Source organism: Bombus fervidus, chromosome 4, assembly GCF_041682495.2.
Source record: "Bombus fervidus isolate BK054 chromosome 4, iyBomFerv1, whole genome shotgun sequence".
In the NCBI taxonomy this organism is placed as follows: Eukaryota; Metazoa; Arthropoda; class Insecta; order Hymenoptera; family Apidae; genus Bombus; species Bombus fervidus.
The window spans coordinates 1,716,347-1,740,402 of record NC_091520.1 but is presented as its reverse complement, the minus strand read 5'-3'; the positions used below and the strand labels follow the sequence as shown (position 1 = coordinate 1,740,402).

General features: G+C 32.6%; 1 protein-coding gene across 2 annotated transcripts; it reads left to right on the top strand.

Annotated features, from left to right (window-relative positions):
- Positions 1-494: 494 nt before the first annotated feature.
- LOC139986621 (uncharacterized) lies at positions 495-23,855 on the top strand. Of its 2 annotated transcripts, none has more exons than XM_072002076.1 (5): positions 495-1,017; positions 1,109-1,246; positions 4,841-5,025; positions 18,792-18,994; positions 21,055-23,855. In XM_072002076.1, exons 2-5 carry the CDS (start codon positions 1,203-1,205, stop codon positions 22,996-22,998), a joined length of 2,376 nt encoding a protein of 791 aa, XP_071858177.1. In that variant the 5' UTR covers positions 495-1,017; positions 1,109-1,202; the 3' UTR covers positions 22,999-23,855. The 2 variants fall into 2 exon arrangements, with proteins under 2 accessions (XP_071858177.1, XP_071858176.1); XM_072002075.1 differs by having other exon boundaries at positions 495-1,033.
- The last annotated feature ends 201 nt before the right edge of the window (positions 23,856-24,056 follow it).

Below are 24,056 nucleotides of genomic sequence, written 5' to 3'. Positions count from 1 at the left end.
CTTACGGAGAGCGGGAAACAAGGTCATGTGGTACTTTGGGGCCGCATTGCTTATTGGTTCGAGCATAAACGCGCAAAATAATGTTCATGACAAAATTTTTTCATCAATATTATTATTTATTACATATATAACTGTTGGTCCTTAAATAAGATTCGTTTATTAAATACAGTTCGCATACTTATTGATGAGATTATAAATTTCAATATGGCGGATTAATACTGTGTTTACATGTGGCGACGCTGTATCGTTGAATATAATTCCTATTTCCGCCGCAACAGATTGTGGAAGGCGTAAAAAAACACTAATTTTTTTCCAGATCGGTATGTCAGGACCTGAAACACAAAACTGCATAAAGTCCCGTCTAATGTCACGTCTACTCTGTCCTTATTCAATGAAAGTATACCCATGTTGCGATAATGCCAGGAAATGAATATTATATATAAGCACATATATTTATAAAAAGTAAAAACCCAGATATTGTCGGAAATCACAATAAAGGATTTATTTAGCGACAAATCAAAGTAAATCCGAAGAAAAATGTGGGAATGGGAAGGAAATTGATGTCAGAAAGTCATTTGCCCTCAGAAAGAAATTTCGAACGAAACAGTTCGCAGGACACTAAGAAAAGAAGAATATAATGGTAGAGTTCCACAAAAGAAACCGATCTTTAAGGTAAATGGACAGAAACGTATAGAATTTGCAAAAGTGTTTATAAATCGTGATCATAGTTTTTGGAAATGAATCTCCGATGAATTTCCGATGAAACTGAAATTAACTTATTTGAACGAGATGGGAAGAAACAAATTGTATGGAGACAGCCTAATACCGAAGTATCATATATATATATAGTAGAAATACATGCCCAATAATCAACCACGGAGAAGGATCTTTTATGTTACGGGGATGCATTATGTGGAGGAGGATCATTCGTTAACATATACGAATAAAGTATATACATCTATTATTGAATATATATGTTTGTATTCAATTTCCCGCCAATTTTCATTACCAACATAGGTGTGCGCTCAGTTTTGTAAGTAACCGTAAACCATACGAAATTTTGTGTTTAAATAATTAACATCGTCGTTGTTTCATACGTTCAAAATAGTGATGAGAATTGAAAATCTCGCCGATAGTAGAGTGCGATCTATCATACGCTTTTTGAATGCTGAAAATGTTCGTCATCCTTTCTAGCACTTTAAATGGAAGATATTGAAGGATCGTACCTACACTTGGCTTATAACAGGTAGGTACACCCTAGACTTGGCTCCGAACGAGTATCATATTTTTTTAAAAGATTTATTATTAGAGTTTTTAGTACGTTGACGCTTCACAGGGAACGATGATTTAATCCTACTGCGTTCTTTCAATTATTTTAGATCCAACAACCCCTATGTCGTAACATAATATTCTGTGGATAGATGAATATGAGTTTCTAAACAATGGTGTAGATCAGCGATTTTTTGTGTGTCATATAAAATTTCGGTATGACCTTGACATTTTATCGAAGGAAAAATTTTTTGGAAATTTTTTATATTGCAATTTGCAAGCACTGTAATGGGGTACAATTATCGTGATAATAATAATAAAATTCGAAATCCGAAATGCACAAGTTACAAGACACTTTTTATAAACATACACTTAGCGAAACTTGGTATACAACACGAAAAGCAGTCTTAAGCATAGAATTAGTGCTAAAGATGGTCTCACTAAATATTGCTTATTAATATAGTGAACAATTGACTGTTAATTTACCTTGATGATTCTTGCGAAGTATATGCTTCCAATAAACATCACGTAACTTGAAATAAATTTCTAGATGCTTTTCAAATTTAACCAACATAGTCCTGTCTCGTTATAGTGCTAATGAGATTTCAAAATAGTTTGTACAATATACGCGTAAAGGGTTTAAATGTGTTTGAATAATTTTCTGATCTATTGTTATATTCTAAATCATTAGAAGAATCGAACAAATCATCATTATAGGAAAATTTGAAGGTAAAGTTCTCACTGCTCGTTACAAAATTATTTAGATCGTATAACAGGACATTGAAAGCGAGTGCCGCCCTGTACACATGTATACGCCTAGTCTGCTTTTCTTCTGACCGATTACCTTTCCCACGGCGGCTTACAGGAACATAACCGCGTTTATATTACAGTCTGTCGTGCGCATTTAGTCACAGGCGAGCGTGCACATACACGGGCAAACTTTAACATACGGTTCACTATGAGAAATTCTCATTGCGAGGGCGATTGTCTGTTGCAATCATGAAACATCGCCACTGATCCAGTTTGAAAATCAAACCTGTAGAATCTCTATACACGATTAAATCGATGAAATAATTTTTATTAGGATGCGCGCACGCGTTTCTTTCCATTCGAATCAACGAGTTTCGTTTAATTTGTGCAGATCTGTTTATGTAATTAAACATATTCACATATCTGCCAACTTAGCAATTCTGATAGCGAGTACATGCCTTTTCAATGTTTTACACACGTACCCCTCTAATATGATATATTGTGGGAACAAAAATGATACAAGTTCATTATTAGATTAGCTTTATAATGTACTTGAATTTGTGATATTGTACTTGATTACAATATTACCCTTGACTTTGATAACATTCACAGTTAGTCTTCGAATACTCGTAGAACCAATGACTACATCAATTACCTATACATTTTTTAATGTTATTTAATAATATGCATAAGATAACATAAAATTACAATTAAAAATAATTGTCATGATCTGTTTTAATTTTATAAATCTATTTTTCTATTTACTATATGGATATAGATATATGGATATGATCGACATTAGCAGATTTACTGCTCTTGATAATTGTAATTCAGTGTCGTAAGATTATGATGTTTCTTTTTACCTCTTGCCTTTTCAACTTTCATTTGTTCACCATTATCTAATTCTATCGATTTATAAATACACACATACATTGTATCGTAAGTAGACCGTGGATATTCATACATTTATAAAACATTGAAATGTGCAAAAATGTATAAAATATCTATAATGTGCAAGAATATATGAAATATACAAAATAAGGTACTTTTTATAGTAGTTAGGGGATGAAGAGAATTTTTATTTAGGTCCCACTTCTTTAACGACATACATGAGAATTGAAATTCGCATAATATCCTTTAAGAAATGTTATTTGACTGTTATTTTATCTTCTTATGTAATTATTTGTAATAGCAACTAATAATAGCAAAGTAATATTAATTATTTTATTAGCAATATTTATTTATTGGGACATTTATACATTTTTAAATTCTTAAATGTGTCAGTCAGAATAATAGTAGCGGTGTATCTCCAATTTTATTAAAATCAAAATCATACCACATACATGTTTAAGACAATGAAAAAGTATCGGTATAACAATTAAGTATCTCCATATATACTATTTTTACCGTATTAAAAAAGGATGATATACTTTTACATTAAATATATGCAACATTAGTGGGAGTTACACAACCATTATTTTGGATCACTCGAATAATACTTACGATTATATTTACGTGGATATATATTACTGTAATAAGTGGCTTTATTAAAATCAAATTAAATACGTACGTACATCTAAATAGGGATATATAAAATAGTCTAATATATCATACACGTCTAGTCGCTTCTGCGGTCAGTCCTGGTTGTTTATTCACGTTTATTCAAGTTTACTTATATTTTTAAACAGTGTCCCAAGTTTAGTAGATTTTAGTACCCGGTGATTTGCTCTCGAATTTCTTACATTCACCGTATTGCGCTCACCTAAGCGTACGGAACGTCGTGCTTTCCTTTCGATCAACTTCTTTGCTATGTACCATGTATCTTATATTACTAATTTGTGTTTACATCAATTTTAGAATCAATTTCCAAAAAGCATCCCTTTAGAGAATCACGATATAATTAATCGCAGCTGTAAAAATAATAATTCTACATTTCCAATCAATTGAGCTATTTGCCCATATAGCTGTTGTTTGAGACAGTCAAACAGATTAATTTTGTATTATATTTTATCATGATTTGATTTGTTAACTTTTTCTGTATTAAGAGTCTATTTGTTACTCGTAGTAAATAATTCAGATAAGAATTTATTTTGTTTGTTGGATGAAATGAACAAATCATTATCAATCAGTACAACTAATTATCAGTGCGCAATGTCTTTCTGCATACTAATCTCTGGATATAACATTTTTAAATAAATCCATCTGGAAAGTGCTTAAAATTATTTACGCAGATGTAACTTCTATTTGTTTCTAATTATCATGTTAAATTCTTAAGAGCGCCTTATATAATCCATCATTGTCCTCGCACAAATGATATTAAACTTATTTGATATGATTATGAATAGTAGAAATTATATGAAATTGTAGAGATGTAAAGAGATGAATGGAAAAATAGAAAAGGAGAAACACGCTACAAAAGGATACAAATTAAATTGAAGATTATAACGTCGATTAAACAGCTGTTAATGATCTTGGCTATTATAAGACTCATATATATATATATACGCAAAGTAAGAAAGTAAAATACTTTTTATAATTTATAATACCCAGTAGCCGAACAAATTTCCATTTCTTTAGTGTCAATAAAAGTGAACATCCGTAGCCTACTTATACTGTGGTATATCGCACTGTTAAAATTCCTTTGAATTCTGATCTGTATTCAATAATCTTATCTAAGTTTCGTTTTCACACTGTAACTTTCAAATGCTATGAATATGAAGTAGCTGCATCTGCAAGTCAGTATGCAGAATTCATTGTTAGCGGTAAAATAAGTAAGAATGTCTATAAAACTGACGTGCATTAATGTCTTTGTTTCCTGAAGTTCGTGTACCGGCGATGTGCACCTAGAAACAGTTCGTCGCAGAAAAGTGGTAACAACCCCACCTGGTTTGCTCGGGTGCGGCCTTTCCCCTTCGTCTATAAAGCCACTAGGAATCTACTTCTGCCGAACATTCACTCGGCGCTTCGTCACTCATTTGTTCACCATGTGGCTGCTTATCCTCGCAGGTGAGTATGCTACGTCATGCATTTCATGGGACAAGGACGAGTATTTTGGTGCTCATTCTAACTTGTGACTATTAGTACGTTTTTGTGCAGACTATTTCAAAGATCGGTCGAAAGAAAGGAAAGAAAAGTAGGGGAGAACAGTGCGTGCTACGAGATTGATATATTTAATCATGTGTGATTCTATGAATATTAAATTTGTTGGGTATATATAAGTGCGTTTTGGCGTTTCAACGCGTGCTAAATGCTTTTATTTCGAACACGTTCAACAAATTTGTTACCTTCGAAAATTACTTTCTCGATATTTTCATTGCATAAATTCTACATTAAATCTTGCAATAAGATACCGATATAAAATATACAAACAATTCTACATAAAAATGTAACAAAGCAGGTTTATTTACGAGGATTCTGTGACAGTGTCTCACTTTTCTCACTCTTTAGATTACATAGTTCTCATTATTTGATATCATTAATGAAACATAGATGATAGTGATTTAAGTATATATTTCTCTTTAATAATTCTCTTTTTACTCGTATAATTTGTATCTTGAGCAAAAGTTGCATCGAGTTATATCAGTTCGGACTGTTCTTTAAAATTAGGAGCAAGCAGCAACACTTTCCTTGATTCTCCGGATAAACTGCGCACGTACGGTAGTGCATTCGTATTAGAAACTTGCTTCCCGAACAACTCGGTTACTTTCGCGTTCCAACTTATACAAATGTGTAGAATGTTGTCCACACAGAGAGACGAAAAATTTTATTTCCTGCATACTAGTCTTTGGATATAACATTTCTAAATAAATCAAACCAGAAAACTAATAATCTCTATTTGTTTTTAACGATTGTCGCAAATTTCTAAGAAAGTCTTATAAAATATTTCATTGTATCGTACGAATGATATTAAATTTATTTGATATGATCACGAATGCTTTATCGTAGAAATAATGAATGGAAAAGTAGAAAAGGAAAAACATGCTACAAAAGCATACAATTAAATTGAAGATTATAATGTCGTTTGAACAACTGTTAATAGTCTTGGCTATTACGAGACTAATATATAAGCATTATTATAATTAACTTAACTAATTAATCAGAGATCTGTCGCAGGTCTAATTTTGAGTCTTAATCTTCTTTTTCTACAAAAATGTTTTATTTCGTTATTATAATTGTGAATATTTTAAATTATATATATCCGTAACAATTGTATCATTTTGGTATGAAAATTTTATCGTGTATGAATATAGGTATTTGTATACTTTCTCTACGTGTGCATGCACGCGTTTACCGTGACATACCTACATAGTAATTATATTCGACACAGACCTGAACGAAATTTATTTGAAATATCTTTTTAAAAATAAATTATTTCCTTTAGAATAAATACAAATTTCAAGCAATGCTACTCGATTATTTGACAATTAATGTATTGTAATCGATGTTGTGTCTTCTTCGTTATGTGTCTTAATTAGAAGAATTAAAAATTAATCGAACGTTTATGACAGTAATAAATTAGGATATTGTTTGGTTTTAAGAAATGCGATGATGTTATTTCTTAACGGGAAATTAAAAAATTGTTTTCGAAATAATATTCGAAACGATTTTTTAATAATAAGTCAAAATCATTAAATTAAATGGAAAGCAATTAACTTAACACTAAAAAAAAAAAAAAAAAGAACAAATGGGAACTCAGTTAGATCTTATCCACGAAATATCCTAAAGAGTACTATACTTTGAGTGTTTCACGTACTTTTACATATTATGGGCTTTCTAGACATTTTTGTATTTTTAAATCATATAACTCCGCGGATTAATAATTACTATTCAACTGTGGTGAAACTTTTACCATGCATATTTACCAAGCTTTTGTTGTTCGAGACTTCCGGGTGTAAGCTGGGTCTGCTAGGTATTATATTACATCGGGGTTAAATGATACGATGTCGTTTGACTCTTATAATCTTTAAATGCAAATTACTGCTACACTATGTGCTGCGTAAAATGGTAATTTAAATAAGAAGCGAATGGCTCCGAGGAAGCCACAGTTTGGCGTAAGTGCCTTTTCTGTACACGGACGCGTAGAGGTTGTACGAAGATAAAATATATTCTTTTTAAATGATATTATATATTTTTTAATGCAGTAATCGATACAATCTGTATCGTTGTCCTTCCTAGAAAAGGTACTCAGCCTATTCATACCGAAAGATTATTAGTTTAGCAAATATTTTAGCTTTGATTCGTCACATTTAACGCTTGAATATTGCATCGTGCTTTTCTTCCTCTTTCATACGTAAAATTTAACGAAATAAAGTTAAGTTATATATCTTTTTCTAGAGAGTAGCGAGCTTTATCGATCGCTGCATTTAAAGAAACGTATATCACCTTCGTATAATTTCTACGTGTCCGTCTACAAAAAAGCTATTTAACCAGATTGTCACTCCGAAACCATTCACTTCTTATCTGAACTATTTTTTTATACGACGCATAGTGTACGAGTAATTTACGTTTACGAGATTAAGACCGGTCAACCTGTACATATGTGTAATTTCCAGTGGACGTGGACACAGTCCACGTTCGAGCCTCGATTAGTGACGATTTGCCATTTAATTTATCTTTATTTCACGTAGCTCTTACATTAAATAAAAAGAAAGTACTGGGTAACGATTATTTTGATTGAAACCAAATAACAAATAATTTATCCTATGAAGCGACGTTATGATTAAGCGGCCGGTTATTACGCGGTGCAAAATCCGACAGTCTACCGGTGATAATTGTGTTATACGTTTTAAAATAACGGTGTCAATTTTCATTCAAGATCACGAAATATTTCACACCTGTATCGTTATACTTTTATATTCTACTTCAAATAAATAAATGTAATTTTTGTACCGAACAATTCATAATATACTGAAACTGTTTCCAAAAATAGATTCTTTGTTACTTAACTGTAAAAAATAAGATATTACTTTGAATTTTATAAAAATGTTCAGATCAGATTCGAAGTTAGTGAAATAATGTACGCCATGGGAATAATTTAGCTAAGATGACATTATTGTTATGCGTGTGAATCTAATTAACGAGCTACGGTTCGTGTGAAAAGCTTTAAAACGTGCATACACTTAATCCAAATTTTTAATTAATCCCTTATTCTTGTTAGTTAATATATAGAAATTCTTATCGATAAACTAATGGAAAACAGTTATTTTATTACTTATTACTGAACAATTAATGCAAAAGTAGAAATAATTTTTTCCTTTCCATGATATATTTCTTAATAAAAGCGCTTAGTTAGAGAAGAGGTCGTAGAAATATAAAAAAACATATTTATTATACATACATAAATTAGTGCGTCTGACATTATTTTGCGCAATTCTATTGAAAATTTCATTGGTCTTTTACTTTCACATTGAGATTCGAAGTTAAGTCTTATGAAAACATATAATAAATATCTTTTAAATCGCATTCACTCGTAAATGTCCACCACCTTGCGTCTGAAGCAATCAATCATAATGACACTTTCTATTTCGATCATTTCGTGAGAAAACTAGTTGAAAATCTAATAAGGAATAGAGCGAATTATCTTGGTATAAATAATATAATGCGATCTATTGTATTTTTTATTACTAATTACCTTCTCTAAATTATTCTAACATAAATATTCAATATCAATGTACTATATGTTTTGTAACAAACAAATTTTGAGTATAGTAATAATGTAATTAAAATTGGACACAGCATTTCACATTCTATATTTTACATTTTATATTCTATATCTGGATAAACGTGATAATTTTGTAGAATTTATCACCATCGATTCATACATCTTAGAATTAAGGCCAAATAAGTGTTCACTTCTGTGCTTGAATTCCTTATGGAAAGAATAACCAACTGCGATACGATATATGAAGTGAAGTAATTATAGAATGGAAGGATAAAAATATCTAATATTAAATTATTTAAAAGCATCGGGTGTCAAAGGTTTTTTAATTTAAAAACTGATAACAGTCACTTTATGATTATCGTATTCGACGAGAAATATAGATTTCTCTATAAAGATGAATACGTGTTTATTTGTTATGAAATGATAGAACAAAAAATTACAAATTATTGTTAAAAATTAGTTATAACATACGTATTATATACATTGTATTATTATAATATTAGAGTAAATTATAAGCATTTCAAAAGCCATGAAAAGAAAGATATGTTTTTATTGAGTGAAATTTAACTAAATAACATTATATGATCATTGGTATTTGCTTATCATTCACAAAGAAGAAACTGCAATTAATATACATGTAATTATAATAAAATATAGGATATTTGAAAACTATTTTTCGCAGAAAACAAAACATAATTTTGTCATTTCTTTTGGAGATGAAAGAACAAAAATATAAATGTCTTATTAGAAGAAATTATGGAAAGATCGTAATATTATATCTCGCGGTTTGCAATTTTGTTTTGAGGTTTCTAAATGATGAACGAGTATAGAGTCAATTAGTCATCATAATGAGACGTAAGGATGTACGAACTATCTTGGATCGACAGGTTTCATTGACTTTCTAAGTCATCATTTGATTGCATTGACTTCCGGTAAAGGCTTTGCAAGATTTATGTAAGATTATCATGCTCCTTGGTTATTTTTATATCTATGTAAATTTAGTTTCCAGCTTAAGGAGAATTTTTAAGGACGATGAATATCTGTTCATAATTAATCGAATACTATTATTAATATTTATTAATTATTTTATTTAAGGTGGGGTCAACCATTTTTTATGGTCACTAGCTACCGCGATTAACAAAATGCATAACAAGAATATACAAAAAAAAAACGAAGTGTAAAATACAATAAGGCAAGTTGCAAACATTGTTAAATAATAGCATTTATACATTTTGAACATACGTGCATATGTATCATATGCAGTATAATTACAATACGATACAGTATATGTTAGAATTAAATCGATAGATTGACAACATCATAATTGGTGATATAAATTAATATCTTTAAGACAGTAAATTTTGCAATACCCTTTACGATACAGACATATCTGAATTTTATTTGAAAGAGCGAATTTAATTTTCCGTTGGGAAGCGTTATTACGATTAAGACGATAATCTACAGATAGAATAAAGTTATAGCGGTTGCACATTATCGGCTCGTTTTTAGTCATAAGACGACAACATGCCAGTTTATCGTGTCCAATTCTAAATTTTGTGAGACTAACTTGTCCTTTCCTATCAAAAAAAAAGTGCTCGTATTATACGAAACAAAAACAAATTGCAGGGGACAAAAAGTAAATAATCTTTTCACAAGTCCACTTGTCTCTGTTCTTGACTCTATAGTACAAAAAGTATAAACTTTTGAAAGTGACCACAGTAGTTGCAAATGCCTCTTTTACGGAAAAAACCGAGAGTTTCTTTCGTTTATCCAACGGTGCAAAAATCTTAGGAGCAATTCTTTGTTTGAGCAAGGTCATGTCCCGGAAATATTTGAAATGTCTGTGATTTTGTTGAAGCTATTGCTTGCAGGGAGGACAGCATAGTGTCTTCTTGAATGATTTGTTTAAAGACGCGTAGATGCGGACAGTTCAATTTGTAAGAATATTTTCTCAAAATATACAGGGTGTTTAAAAAAGGACTGCCAGACTTTAGAGACTTATAGAGTATTCACCAAGAGGAGTAAGAAATGTCCAATCAACACAAGTCTCGTAATTAATCCCTTCGACGTAAGGTCGATTTTTATCATTTGTCAACAGTATGTTTCTTCATTGTACTTAAAGGAAGAAATCTTCATCAATTTTTATCGGGCATATCTTGATACAGCGAAACTGTTTGGATAACAGAATTTTCGGATAACAGAGCAATCGCTTGCCTGATGTAAAATTTCAGATTGAAATTAGGTTTAGGTAGCTTTAAAGTAGAATTAAAGGTATTTGTAACTATTTGCGACATCCTATCGTAATATTTTGCTTATTTAAACAGTCCTTTCCAATAGATCGAGTTTATAATTAAACTTACGCTGCTTGTACTTAAATATTACATATTGAACGCAAACAGTCAGCGTCTTCGTTGAAATTTGCAGGGCTGTGGAAACACAAGGCGTTAATTAAATAAGATTTGTTAACCGGAGGTTGTTACTTAACTGTCTTTCAGTTGAAGACACTCGGCTCATTACTCAACGCGAACAAATTGCTCGCATCCGCGTAATTTCTTGCGTAATAACAAAGGAAAACAAGAGTCAATGCTCAGGTTTCCTTTTTCTTTCTTAGTTGCTTCGAACAAAGATTTTCCAGGGAGAAAAACGTTAAGATCGATCTCAGCTATAGACAAACTATGGAAACAGTTTAGCAATCTTTTCCCAGCCTGGATGCCTAGGTTCGCAGTCCTCTATCTCCAACTATGTTCACAACTTTGTGTGAAATAATTAGCGAACGAGACAGAAGCAAGATTAGACTTTGTAGTTTAACTTTTTATTATCCATCCTTATATTAAAATGAAATAATGAATTTTATTTTTCCAAACGTTATTTTATTTTCTCTAAAATATTCCCATTTATTCATTATTATCCACGCCCTTCGGCTTTACGTGACTCCTATTGTCCATTACACCTTACACTTGGACTTAACTTAACTCAAAACTTTCCTATTCTTCATAAAAACGAAATAAAAATTGTCTTATCGGTCTTCAAGCGTTTCTAAAATGAAATGCATCTGTAGAGATAGTATTTTAATTAATAATTCTTTGCTTCGTTTTAAAAGCAGTTTATTTTAGAAGAACACGTCTCAATAGGAATCTCAAAGTTGATTTTATTATTGAGCGATAATGAAAGTGCATTCCAACGTTACCATTCCATATGTTTTATCAATCTTTTGATTTTGTATATTATTGTAGATGCTTCCTACGTACGAATTATATTTAATGAATGTTACAACAGGAATGAAATGTAATTTTCAAGGCACGTGCTAGTTAATGATACTCACTTTTGTTCTATATATGTATCGGATAATTATATATATATATATGTACGATTAAGTGCAATAGTATACTTTCCAGTTTTAAATTCGTATCGTACATCGTCCTTGTGATTCGATACGCAGAGAAAGTTGATTGTAAAAACTGATATTTCTAGAAGTGAAAAGACGTGTATTACCCATTCTTTTGCGCTTTTTCGACTAAGAATTAATACGTGTGATTTAAAGAGGGAAATTATTTATTATTAAGTGAAAAGTTTAGATAAGGCACATAGCCTCATTTGTGTAATAAAAATAATAAAAATTAGGCTCTTGCAATTAGCATAGTCGAACAGTTTCTAAACCTTTGCGTTTTATGCGCGCCAACTATGCAAAATAAAATTCTTAAGTCCATTATGGGACTAAATAGCAGGTATCCTACTCTCCTCCTTGGTAATCGATAATTTTACCAAGTCAATTATAGCAAATGTAGCAGATACAGTAAAATAGCAATATAGCAGTTCCAAATCACAAAAATTGTTCGATTAGAATACAGGACTTTATCGCATTAATCGCGTTTCCTACAGAATCGAAGATCCTTTTCCTTTGAATGTCGGTTGAAGTATGTTCCCATATATCTTATCTCTTATTTTTAATTATTCTTAATTTTCATGCTCAGCATAGTTAAACAGTTTCTAAATCTTTGCGTTTTATGCACACTACCAATCTACCGATGGCGGTCATTTTACGATATTTAGAAATTTCTTGAAACTTTTGGAACTACAATCTCCGAGTATAGATGGTTTTAAATACGAATAGTCCGTCATAACTCACCTCTTTTTTTTTTTTTTTTGCTTATAATTTGGCCAACCGCAACGGTAACACCTCATTTCTCTGCTTTTGTCTTTTAATCGCATGTTTGTAACAACAACATATATACAGCATGTTTCGCATAACACGGTCAACCGACTAGGAGACGCGAAAAAGTAAGTCGAAAATGTAAAATACAATTTTGTTGTTTTCGAGAAAACTGATTTTGAAAATTCATCAAGTAAATTTGAATATGGCCAATTCCAGATGACCAAACAAGAGTCAATGGCCGACAGGAGGTTGTTCTACGTGTGAAAATGAGTGGGACATGTGTAGTAGAATTTTTATAAGATGCTTTGTACCAGAGAAAGATAAATTTGAAAATTCACCGCATTAAATCAATTTTTAACTACACACATGCTTAAACTCGATTTTCTCGAAAACGAAGCCACGGACAAAAATATTCTGCTCTACATTTTCGATTTATTTTGTCAGGCAGAATCTCTATCTAGTTGATCACCTCATGTGGGCCACCCTGTATACCGTACAGCTGCAATTACTCTATGCTGTAATCGATATAATTGTTTCTAATTTTTCATAGTATATATTTACAAAAATAAAGACCGGTTTATAGGCGTATCATAAGATTATTATCATTACATACTTCCACAAAGAAAAAGGATCTAAGAGAAACTTCCTGCAAATTCACTTTCACGGTAACGATTGTTTGACACTGGTCGTCCAAAGCAAGGTCATTGTTTTTCATGTAATGACTATTCAAACGTAACAACTATTTTATTTACTCTGAAATAATTCGAAACATGTTTGGCTATATCTTCAATTATGATAATATATATTTATTTTTCTTATTAATATATTATCTATTTTTGTAAATTTCTTCGTTGTGTGTATCATTTGTATTTGTAAAATATTTTGTTTATAATTAAATTCTTTTACTAAGGAGCATTTTATACGTTTACTAATTTAACAATAGAAAGTTTTAATTAGCAAAGTTATTAGACGCGAATGGGAAAGTAAAGAATCTATAAGAAATACTAAATTTATAAAATTAAATTAATTCTTTTACAAACAGCCATAAATTCTATTATTTCATATTCAGTAATTGGTAAATCATTCAAAGCTTTCACGCAAAAATATTAGCCATTTTACGAGCCAAAAATGGAAGAGGAAATTGATGTTGGATAGCGAATTCAGCAAAACAAATGTGTAACTAAAACGTATTGAGTAGGAAGCATATGAGTCGTTCGTTTGTGAAATTGGTTAGCTCAGCAAAACAAACAGAAGAGAAAATTGAGAACTTATATAAGATAAGCATCAGTCAAGTGCATTGGCAATAAAATTTAAAAAAGTGGACTCAACCTCTTTGTGCACGACCTATATAATGTTTAAGTGACAGTAACGTTCGAGTTACCTTTCAAAGGAAGTAAAAGATCGTAAGATATATATATATACCTACGTGGAAACGACTGGATTTGTAGATTGCGTTGCGTTGGAAAGCTTGGATGACTGAAGACTGAATGTTAAGAATGTGAATGCTTGAAGAATTAATAGAGCATACCTAGTACAGGAATGGCGAAGAAAATTTTGACCTGATATTTACAATCTGAACCTTAGACAAACAAAAAACGCCTGCACAGTTTGTACCGCGTGTTTTCAAAATATTACAGACAGACTAAATACGGTTCAACAGGAAGTTTTATTAAATAGATTTAAATCACGACAACTTGGTTCGAAAGCTTGGAACATTACGAGATAATTACAATCCTCGTAAAATCCTATTCTTTTTTTAAAAAATTATACGCTTTATGACATTTGCTTATTATTTTTGATGGACTTTTATCTGGAACAGGCTATAAGGATGTTGTATATTGTTGTTCTAATATATTTATATATATATTGTCCTTTTAGAAATTCAATTCAAGATAGTACTTTCTACTTTGTGTGAAAAAAGATGCAAGATTAATGCTCGTACGAATTTTACTAGAAAATTACTTCATTTATTAAGAATTTTATCTGGAACAGGCTATAAGGATGTTGTAAATTGTTGTTCTAATATATTTATATATATATTGTCCTTTTAGAAATTCAATTCAAGATAGTACTTTCCACTTTGTGTGAAAAAAGATGTAAGATTAATGCTCGTACGAATTTTATTAGAAAATTACTTCATTTATTAAGAATATTATCTGGAACAGCCTATAAGAATGTTGTAAATTGTTGTTCTAATATATTTATATATATATATTGTCTTTTTAGAAATTCAATTCAAGATAGTACTTTCCACTTTGTGTGAAAAAAGATGCAAGATTAATGCTCGTACGAATTTTATTAGAAAATTACTTCATTTATTAAGAATATTATCTGGAACAGCCTATAAGAATGTTGTAAATTGTTGTTCTAATATATTTATATATATATTGTCCTTTTAGAAATTCAATTCAAGATAGTACTTTCTACTTTGTGTGAAAAAAGATGTAAGATTAATGCTCGTACGAATTTTACTAGAAAATTACTTCATTTATTAAGAATATTATCTGGAACAGGCTATAAGGATGTTGTATATTGTTGTTCTAATATATTTATATGTATTTTGTCTTTTTAGAAATTCAATTCAAGATAGTACTTTCCACTTTGTGTGAAAAAAGATGTAAGATTAATGCTCGTACGAATTTTACTAGAAAATTACTTCATTTATTAAGAATATTATCTGGAACAGGCTATAAGGATATTGTAAATTGTTGTTCTAATATATTTATATATATATTGTCCTTTTAGAAATTCAATTCAAGATAGTACTTTCCACTTTGTGTGAAAAAAGATGTAAGATTAATGCTCGTACGAATTTTATTAGAAAATTACTTCATTTATTAAGAATAGTAAAATTCAATCTTCTTTCGTTTAATTGGAGAAAATTTTCAAGAACAATGAATTTCAATTATCGTTCCTTGGATATATTTTCCAATGTATTATTAGAATTACTTTAATCCTAGATAATATTATAACAACAGATGTACATACGTCGGAAGCAATTTATTATTCAAAGGTAAAAGCAACGAGATCCGGTTTGTGAAAGTTCGAAGGATCTCAAGATCGCTGATTGCAAGATATTTTCGATCGTATTTTTTTACTAATAGTCCATCAGTGTTTCAATTATTCAAAATAATTTGATATTTATCTTTACTACATATGTATTATGTTTATACTATATTTTATTATATTATACTATACATATACAATGTATTATATTGAATATTCGTTTCGTAGGCACTGAATAATTGAACGATTACTGTACTACGTACAATTAAGACGAATGTTTGTTGATTGCTACATTTTGTTATGAATTCAATTAGCAGAAATTAAATTAAGAAATGTACATTTTCTTGCGTCGTAAATTACAACGTTGTTATAGAATTTATTTAATTTACAGAATAGATAACGTACAAGTTCCAAATTATTAGTAACCTTAAGTTCCTTTCGCATTCATCGGAAATAATTGAAATATTTTTACACTATTAAATTGTTCCAGATTTTCTGTTGAAATATCTCATGGTTATATTATAATAACGCACATTATATTGATTTCTAAATTTATCATTCTATGTACGATACAATGAGAATATCTTTAATATTATATTTTTAGATCGAGTCGATGATATGCACAGAATATAAAGCACAAAAAAATAATGCGTAGAGTCGAAACAAAACACTGCGATGCTCAGCTTGTTAATATTTTAATTAGCCTAGAGTTTTTCATTAAATTAGCAATGATGAAAGGTTTTATTAAAGACGTCGAAAGTGAATCTCGTGGGAAAAGTTTCTCAAGACCGCGTAACTTTCTCTGCGTTAGACTGCTTTCCCAACTCCTTTCCGCCTTCAGACTATACATTCTCAGTCAAGCGGAACGACATAAAAGTCACCTGCGAATTCGTCTTCCGCAATTCTATTGAATCGCATTACAAGTAGGTCAAATAATTTTTACCTACTTTGTATATAACTTTACAAAATATTATGTTTAACAGCTTATCGTTATTATCCAATAATTCTTTGGTATCTTATTCTCAATGTGTCCTTCTTGCGTTATTATTATATTGAACTTTTTGGGATGTAAATAGACAGCTTTGAAGTACAAATGTATGTTATTGTTTATCGTATATCGTAAAAGTCTTGTGATCATCTTTGACTGAATGTAGTCATCGTTGTGGGCCAAAGTTGAGAAACTTTTTAAAAGTAGGATTGTACCTATTTTTGAAGAGAGAAAGACACGAAAAATTAGAAAGTTCTAAGGGTTTAAAGAAAAATCTATTTTTCTCGACAGATAAATTGGGTTTATATCGTTTGGAAGAATATTATAAACAAATAATCCTTTTAATTACTTCTCCGAACTTAAATCAATGCATTTTTGTTTACCGAGTACATTAAATCTCTGTTACGTGCTACAAGAAAATTGTAATTATACATTCTAGCTTAAGAACAGAAAAATTTAAGGTACTGAATTCAAATGCTATATCGAGCTTCTACGATCGAACATTTACGAATACACAATATATTTTAGAAAGTAAAGGTGGAATTACGCTGGCAGAAAACCAAGTCATTTCCACTAATTTACATATTACAATTTTTTGGCAATAAACGTTTCTGTCCCACTGTTTGTTCTTCGTTATTTAATTTGGGAAACGCGAATAATTTGCAGCAATATTTGTTGAACCGAGGTGTAAATGAGATCACGGAAAGGCGCACATAGTAAACGAACTTTCAATATCGATTTCTTCTAAAACGCAGTTTTCTGAGAGAAAAGAATATCATCGTATACCGTTGTCCTACTTTTTCAGTCAAAGCCACATTATTTCGGGCTATAATACTAATTCAATGATTCCACTTATCCACAGCACTGTGTGAAAATCTTAGATCGCGTTGTTAGAATTATATAATACTGCGTATTTTATTTTTCCCCGATGCTTGTTCACGGATTTGTACATTCTATGATAAATACAGCTCTGACCTAGATGTTGGAACCTAGTGCACCACAAGTCTATATATATATATAAGAAAAGTATAGAGAAAAAGAACGAAAGTTACAAGAGAAGTCGGCTTTTTAATTTGTTGAGAATAAAGTGGTACAAAATATAAAATGAGTTTGAACATTTCTTTAAAACAGCTTATCGAGATATTGAAATAAGACTGTACGAGACATCCACTATTCCAAATTGATCTCAATATCCGTTTTAAGAATTATAATCTTTTTACTTAAAATATTAGATGTACAAGCGAATAACTCACATTCTTCGGAGTTTATTTAATGAAAAATACAGCAAGTTATTCGGTCGAAACGTTCGCCATTCTTTTCTAAAACGTTATGCCGTTCATCGAGCAAGTAATAAATTCCATCATGGAAAAATACTGTGTTCTTAGACAAGATCCGATCGTCGAGTCATTTTTTAATTAGAAGTGGGTATCGGATAAGGCGTGTTACAAGTGTTGCATCGATCGGAACAGGTAGTAATCCACCGTAGTAATGTCTAGAGTAAGTTACCTGCTGCAAGACGTCCCACACAGGACTTATTATGATGTCTTTTGTCATAGAAGCAGTGCGTGGTCTAACGTTGTCACGCAGCAATTTCACAGAACGTTCTCATTTGTCAGTGTCCTGACGATTGGATCTTGTCTAAAGTCACACCACTTGTCCGTGATGGAATTCATCGCTTGTCTAAATCGCCTTAAACTTAAAAATTGTAGACTTAAAATCATAGGAAGCAACGACAAATACCTTGATCGATCAGCTTAATTTTTAAAAATAAATCTAGCAAGTTATTGAAAAAGTAACGATTAGATCGTGTGCGAGATAAAAGCACGTAGCATTACGTTGATTAGTTAAATAATAAAATAACAAAACAGTTTCTTTTGGTCCAAGAATTTTGCACAGTACTGTACCTGCTAAAACAAGATTTTTATTTCGTTATTTAGAAACTGTAATTCATTGCTTTTTGATAGGTCTTTTAACGGTTTCCGGGGCCGAGGAGGCGATTTCAAACACAGCTGAAAAAGCGAAAACCTCCTCTGACAATGCAGGCGACATTGTCATGTTGGAAATCGATGTCAAGGAGCCTGTGAAGAGATCGCCGATTACAGCCACTGCCGAATATGGTGCTCCAGCCAATCAGTACATTCTTCAATCAGCCGATGATACGCAAGAGGTAGCGATTGACCACTTCATAATTCATGCTTTAATTAGTGTTTCACGAAGTGTTACCGTCAGTTCGAATACTTCCAATGTTTCATGCCTACTTATTTAATTACGCCAGATATATCTATGCGTAGTATGCCAGTTAAGGACACTGGTCAAGTGTTACGCGAAAGATTATCCTTGATATTTTGCAAAATCTTTTTACGGACAAGCGTAAAAATATATCAAGAAGAAGTAGAAAGGAAATGGAAGCGTATTAACGCTATAGCGTGCGAATGTTGAAATATAGTAAACCCATTCAAGAATTTCACCTCGTGAACAATCGCATTAAATAATACCGACGTGTCTGTCTTTGTTATCCTAAAAGAATAAATGTTCCTGGAAACGGGCAACATCATTGCTCTCGGTCAACCGTGACTATTGGCCGCCAATCACCGACGAACGTGGTGAGCGGCTACACAGTGTATAGGCACGGACAGTACACATTTTTCTTTTCCATTAGAACGGTGGGTCCGCCTTCACGAACTAGATATATTGTGTTGCAACCAACAATTGCAATCGATCTAATTCCATTAATGTCGTCACTAGCGACTGTCCTTTTCGTCTTTTGTTAAATCAGCGGCGTATCCTAGACGCGTAGAATCATCCAGTTCGTACAAAAGATCATTACCACGTTAGATATGGTAATTTTAAAATATTTCTTTGTAACCATATGTTTGCACCAACTCGTAAATCCGTGCAGCCATTAATTGAGAACTATTGCCAAGGTTTTCTACATTATTTTACGTTTCTAAGTTAATTAAACGAAATCGATTCGTTAATGTATCGCGTATAATTCGATTCACTACATAGTTAAATAAAATACACGTAAATTGTATACTTCATAATCGCTAATTCTATAATAACATGTAACAACATTCAAATTCATATTTATTTTTATCCTTGGTGCTTCATCTTCTCCATAGGGGCAATATCATTAAGCAGGTTTCGCGCAAGTAGGGAAATCTTTAGATATTTGATATGAAACAATAAGCGAAAAACTCGAAAACTTGAAAAGTATAATCACGGATGCACCAGAATGATTCATAGTACATTTTATTAATGGAAAGATAAAAGAGAAGTACGAGGAAGTGGAAACGAAGAAAATGAATCATCGATGTATAACGTCTTAGTTCAGGAGGGAATTTTAAATCTCCTCAACACCTACACTCGCTCACGATCGTTTCGTCGTGCTAAACGCGATCATGCTCTCTTGCATAACTTTTACCTTCTAATCGGTCCGACCAGACAAAACCGGTAATACCACACCCAACGATCGAGAGTATATCCGTCTATAAGTCTTGCAGCCGGTAGACACGCTCTATGTACGTTGCATGGCCTTGTATGCCATTCCCGCGATAAGTTACGTTGAATGAATCTTCACGCTTCTATAGGTTATCGACTCATCTACGATCATCATCTGTTTCATTCATAGAAATATCTTTAGCGATATGTCAGTGTCGATATTCAATTTAAAATGATTCATCGATTACTAGAAATCATCTGTTTATCAAATCTTTCTTGCAACTATTATCCCAACTCTTTTAACGGATTGTAAATAAATTGTAAATATTATAAAATTATTCTGTTGCTTGACAAACTCGTTATCTTCGGATTTTTTAATTCTTTAAATTAGGTATCAGATTAAGAAGCTCTTCGATATTAGTAGTGGTCAGTAATGTTTAAATAGCAAATATAATAGTTTTTATGTATCTTTACTTTGACTGATACTTAATATTTTCAAGTTATTCATATGATGCTATCTCTTTCGTTGTTCCTATTGTAATTAATTAATTTTATTTTCGTATCAAAAATTTAATGACTCGGTAAATACCCATGATCGTTTGATTCGTTTAACCCGGAATATGATTTTTGAATTATCAGATAATTATAATTTTATAAAGTAGCATTTTACTATAGAAGATATAGGTATTTTGTTTTTATAAAGCATTTTAAACTTCAATAAAGTGCAATTGAGCTATCGAATCTTCTATTAACGACGACTACATGGGAAAATGTGTGAATTTTTAGCTACCACCGGAGTATTTATCTGTACTACAACAATACGCGCAGGAAGGGCCGCAACATCAAGCGCCACCGCCTCCACGAAGAGTGCAGCCAGCATACGCGAAACAACAGCAAGCTTTGCAGCAAGCTTATTACAACTACCGCAAGCCAACAGTAGTGCCGCCTCGTCCTCGTCCTCAACTTCACCCTCAGGCTCTAGCTCAAGCCGAAATAACTGCGGACATCCAAGCTCAAGTCGATGCTCAAACTCGCACAGACGCCATTCGCACGGCCCGTTTAGGATCGAAAGCTTCCGACGTTCCGGTATATCAAACGTCCTATGTCCAACCAAAATTGGGAACGTTCGAGCAAGAATTACTGCAACTGGTCTCGGCTAATCAAGCCCAGGAATTTAAACTTCTACCAACGCAACCTAAAGGAAGCACATCCGCATATTCCCAGCAATTAGTAAGCTATCCGGCTCAATACGCGAAACCAACCGTGGCAGCACCTCAATTGCCCGAACAGTACCATATTGAAACTTCTCCGCCGCGATATCATCAACCACGGCCACAACCACAACCACAGCCACAACCGGCGCCTGCTTATCAATCGGTTGAAGAGCCTGCTCACTATCAAGCAGCTCAGCCTGCCGAAGCTTACAATCAGTCGCCACAATACGATTATATCGACGACGATTCATATCGGAAAGCCCTTGAACAGGCCCAAGCTCAAGCTCAAGCTCAGGCGGAGGCACAAGCGTTGTCTTTCCAGAAAATCGCGCAGGCTGCGTACAAAAAGCATCATCAAGATGCGTTGGCGCATATGAGGCTCACGAACGAACGTTACAGGCAACAGTCTGCTCTAGAACAGATTCAACAAGGTGCCCGAGTGAGCGATGCCGGACGTAGTCACTTGCAAGAACAGTTGCAACCAAAAGGTGCAGAGGCTGCTTACAGGGCGAAGTTGAAAGCCCAGATAGCCGCAGAGGCAGCCGAGGCAAGGAAATTGCAGCAAGCGCAAGAATTTAAGGCACACGCTGACGCTATTCGCAAACTCGAGGCTCAGCAGCAAGCTCATTTGAAGGTGCAGGAAGAGGTTCATAATTACGCTCTGAATTTCGAGAAGAATCAAGCGCGCGCTCAGGCTATAGCGCAAGCCCAAGCCGAAGCTCTTTACAAGTCCCAGCTTCAAGCACGGAATCAGGTTAAAGGCGAAATTTTGGCGATCTCCAAGGGTCAAGTGGAAGCAAAGAAAGTTGATCCAGACTCATCCGTGTATCATTATACTCTTTCAACTACTACCGCCCTTCCTTTCCTTCATAACAGTTATTTTACCAATGATCAATTGCAAAAATACCAAACATCCGGTTCTTCTTACGTTCCTAGATCAGTCCCAAAATCTGACGACGCGAGTCCCGTTATCGAAGCAGCGTCAGCCCACGTGCAACCTGTTATTACGCAACCACGGCAAACCCATAAGTTGAAGCTCCCTTCGTCTTCCCAGTCGGTTTACGTATCCGAATCGGGTTTGCTAAAAAAGTCACCAATTAAGTCGGTAACCATCGAAGAAGTAACCGCCCAGCCGGATCAAATCGGTGTTCATCCGTCATCCGCAGCCAAGGCACGTGCTTTGACGGAAGAAGACTTGTCAGCATTGATTAACGCAGGATACACCGTTACTCCTGTGACGCAGCCTGCCAAAACTATTCAACAAATTTACGCAACCGACAATACATCTGCGGGTAATAATCCGTATTATACGAAGAAACAAAAAGCTCCTCTTACAAGGTCTGAATACGTCACCTACGAAGAGGTGATTCAACGTCCACGCAAGCTCGTTAGAAAAAATAGGCCGATTCTGAAGAATAGCGAGAAGGAAGGTGATTTAAGCGAGAAAGTTACTTACTTGGTACCTCTCGAACCGGCTTTTGGCACGAGACAACCTCCGCTCAAACACGAAGAATAATTTCGTTGAAATTACGTGGCTTTTCCTTGTCGTTGCGTTGCAAGTCCAGGATAATGTGGCATGTAGTTTAAATACTGTTCTTACAGTTTATCTTTCGTCTTTGATTTTATAACGTAGTAAAAGTTATAAACTTGAGTCGTAATTGGATAGTATTGAAATTATTTATCGAATTTACTTTTATCAAGAAACAATACTTTTTTTTTATAGGACGTATTAATATGTAAGCTTTTAAGTTATGTATGCATTTGCTAAAGCACAACTAGGTCTTGATACTTAAAGCAACGTTAATGTCACCTACTGACGAAAGCGAGGAAACTTTTTCGCCAACCCAATGAAATATATTAATCGATAAACAGTTCGAAATAAGAACTGTAAAATTAAATTTAAAACGTAGCGATAATTTCATTTCTAGATGCAGCGTGAACAGTTCTTCGTGTTTCTCAATCTATGTTCTGTTTCCGGTGTCTTTTCCAATCTTACGCATATGCAATTGCCTCGACCATGACTAAAACGAATGAAATGTATCTTGAATTTTTCCTGACATATCATTCGCAGTTTAAAATTCGTTAACAATCAAGTTGAACTCTTGAAATGTAAATTTTATACGTAGCGTTGATCAAGACGAATGGTCAAATTGTATCAAAGCTCTCGAAAAGTAAATACACACACACACACATACATATATATATATATCGTTGATACATTTTTATGGCGCAAACGAGTACATCCTAGAATACCCTTGTACGCGATGTCATTTGCAGGCGGTATGTGCGACGGTGCTGAGTCGAATCATTTTAATTTATACTTATTATATTTGTATATATTAGATTTTTACTGAATAAAATAATTCAGAAATTTTGCTCTGCCATGTATGACATATCTTCTATCCTTCTATTACCCTGTTGTTATTACATCAAATGTTCCTATTCTTCCTATAATAATAATTTTTAAGCAGAAAATTAATAAGTAGTGAAATTAATTATTCATTAAAAGAAATCTATTTTTTGCTTACTTACTATTGATTTAAAGATAAAATCATTGTAAAATTGGTTTTCAAG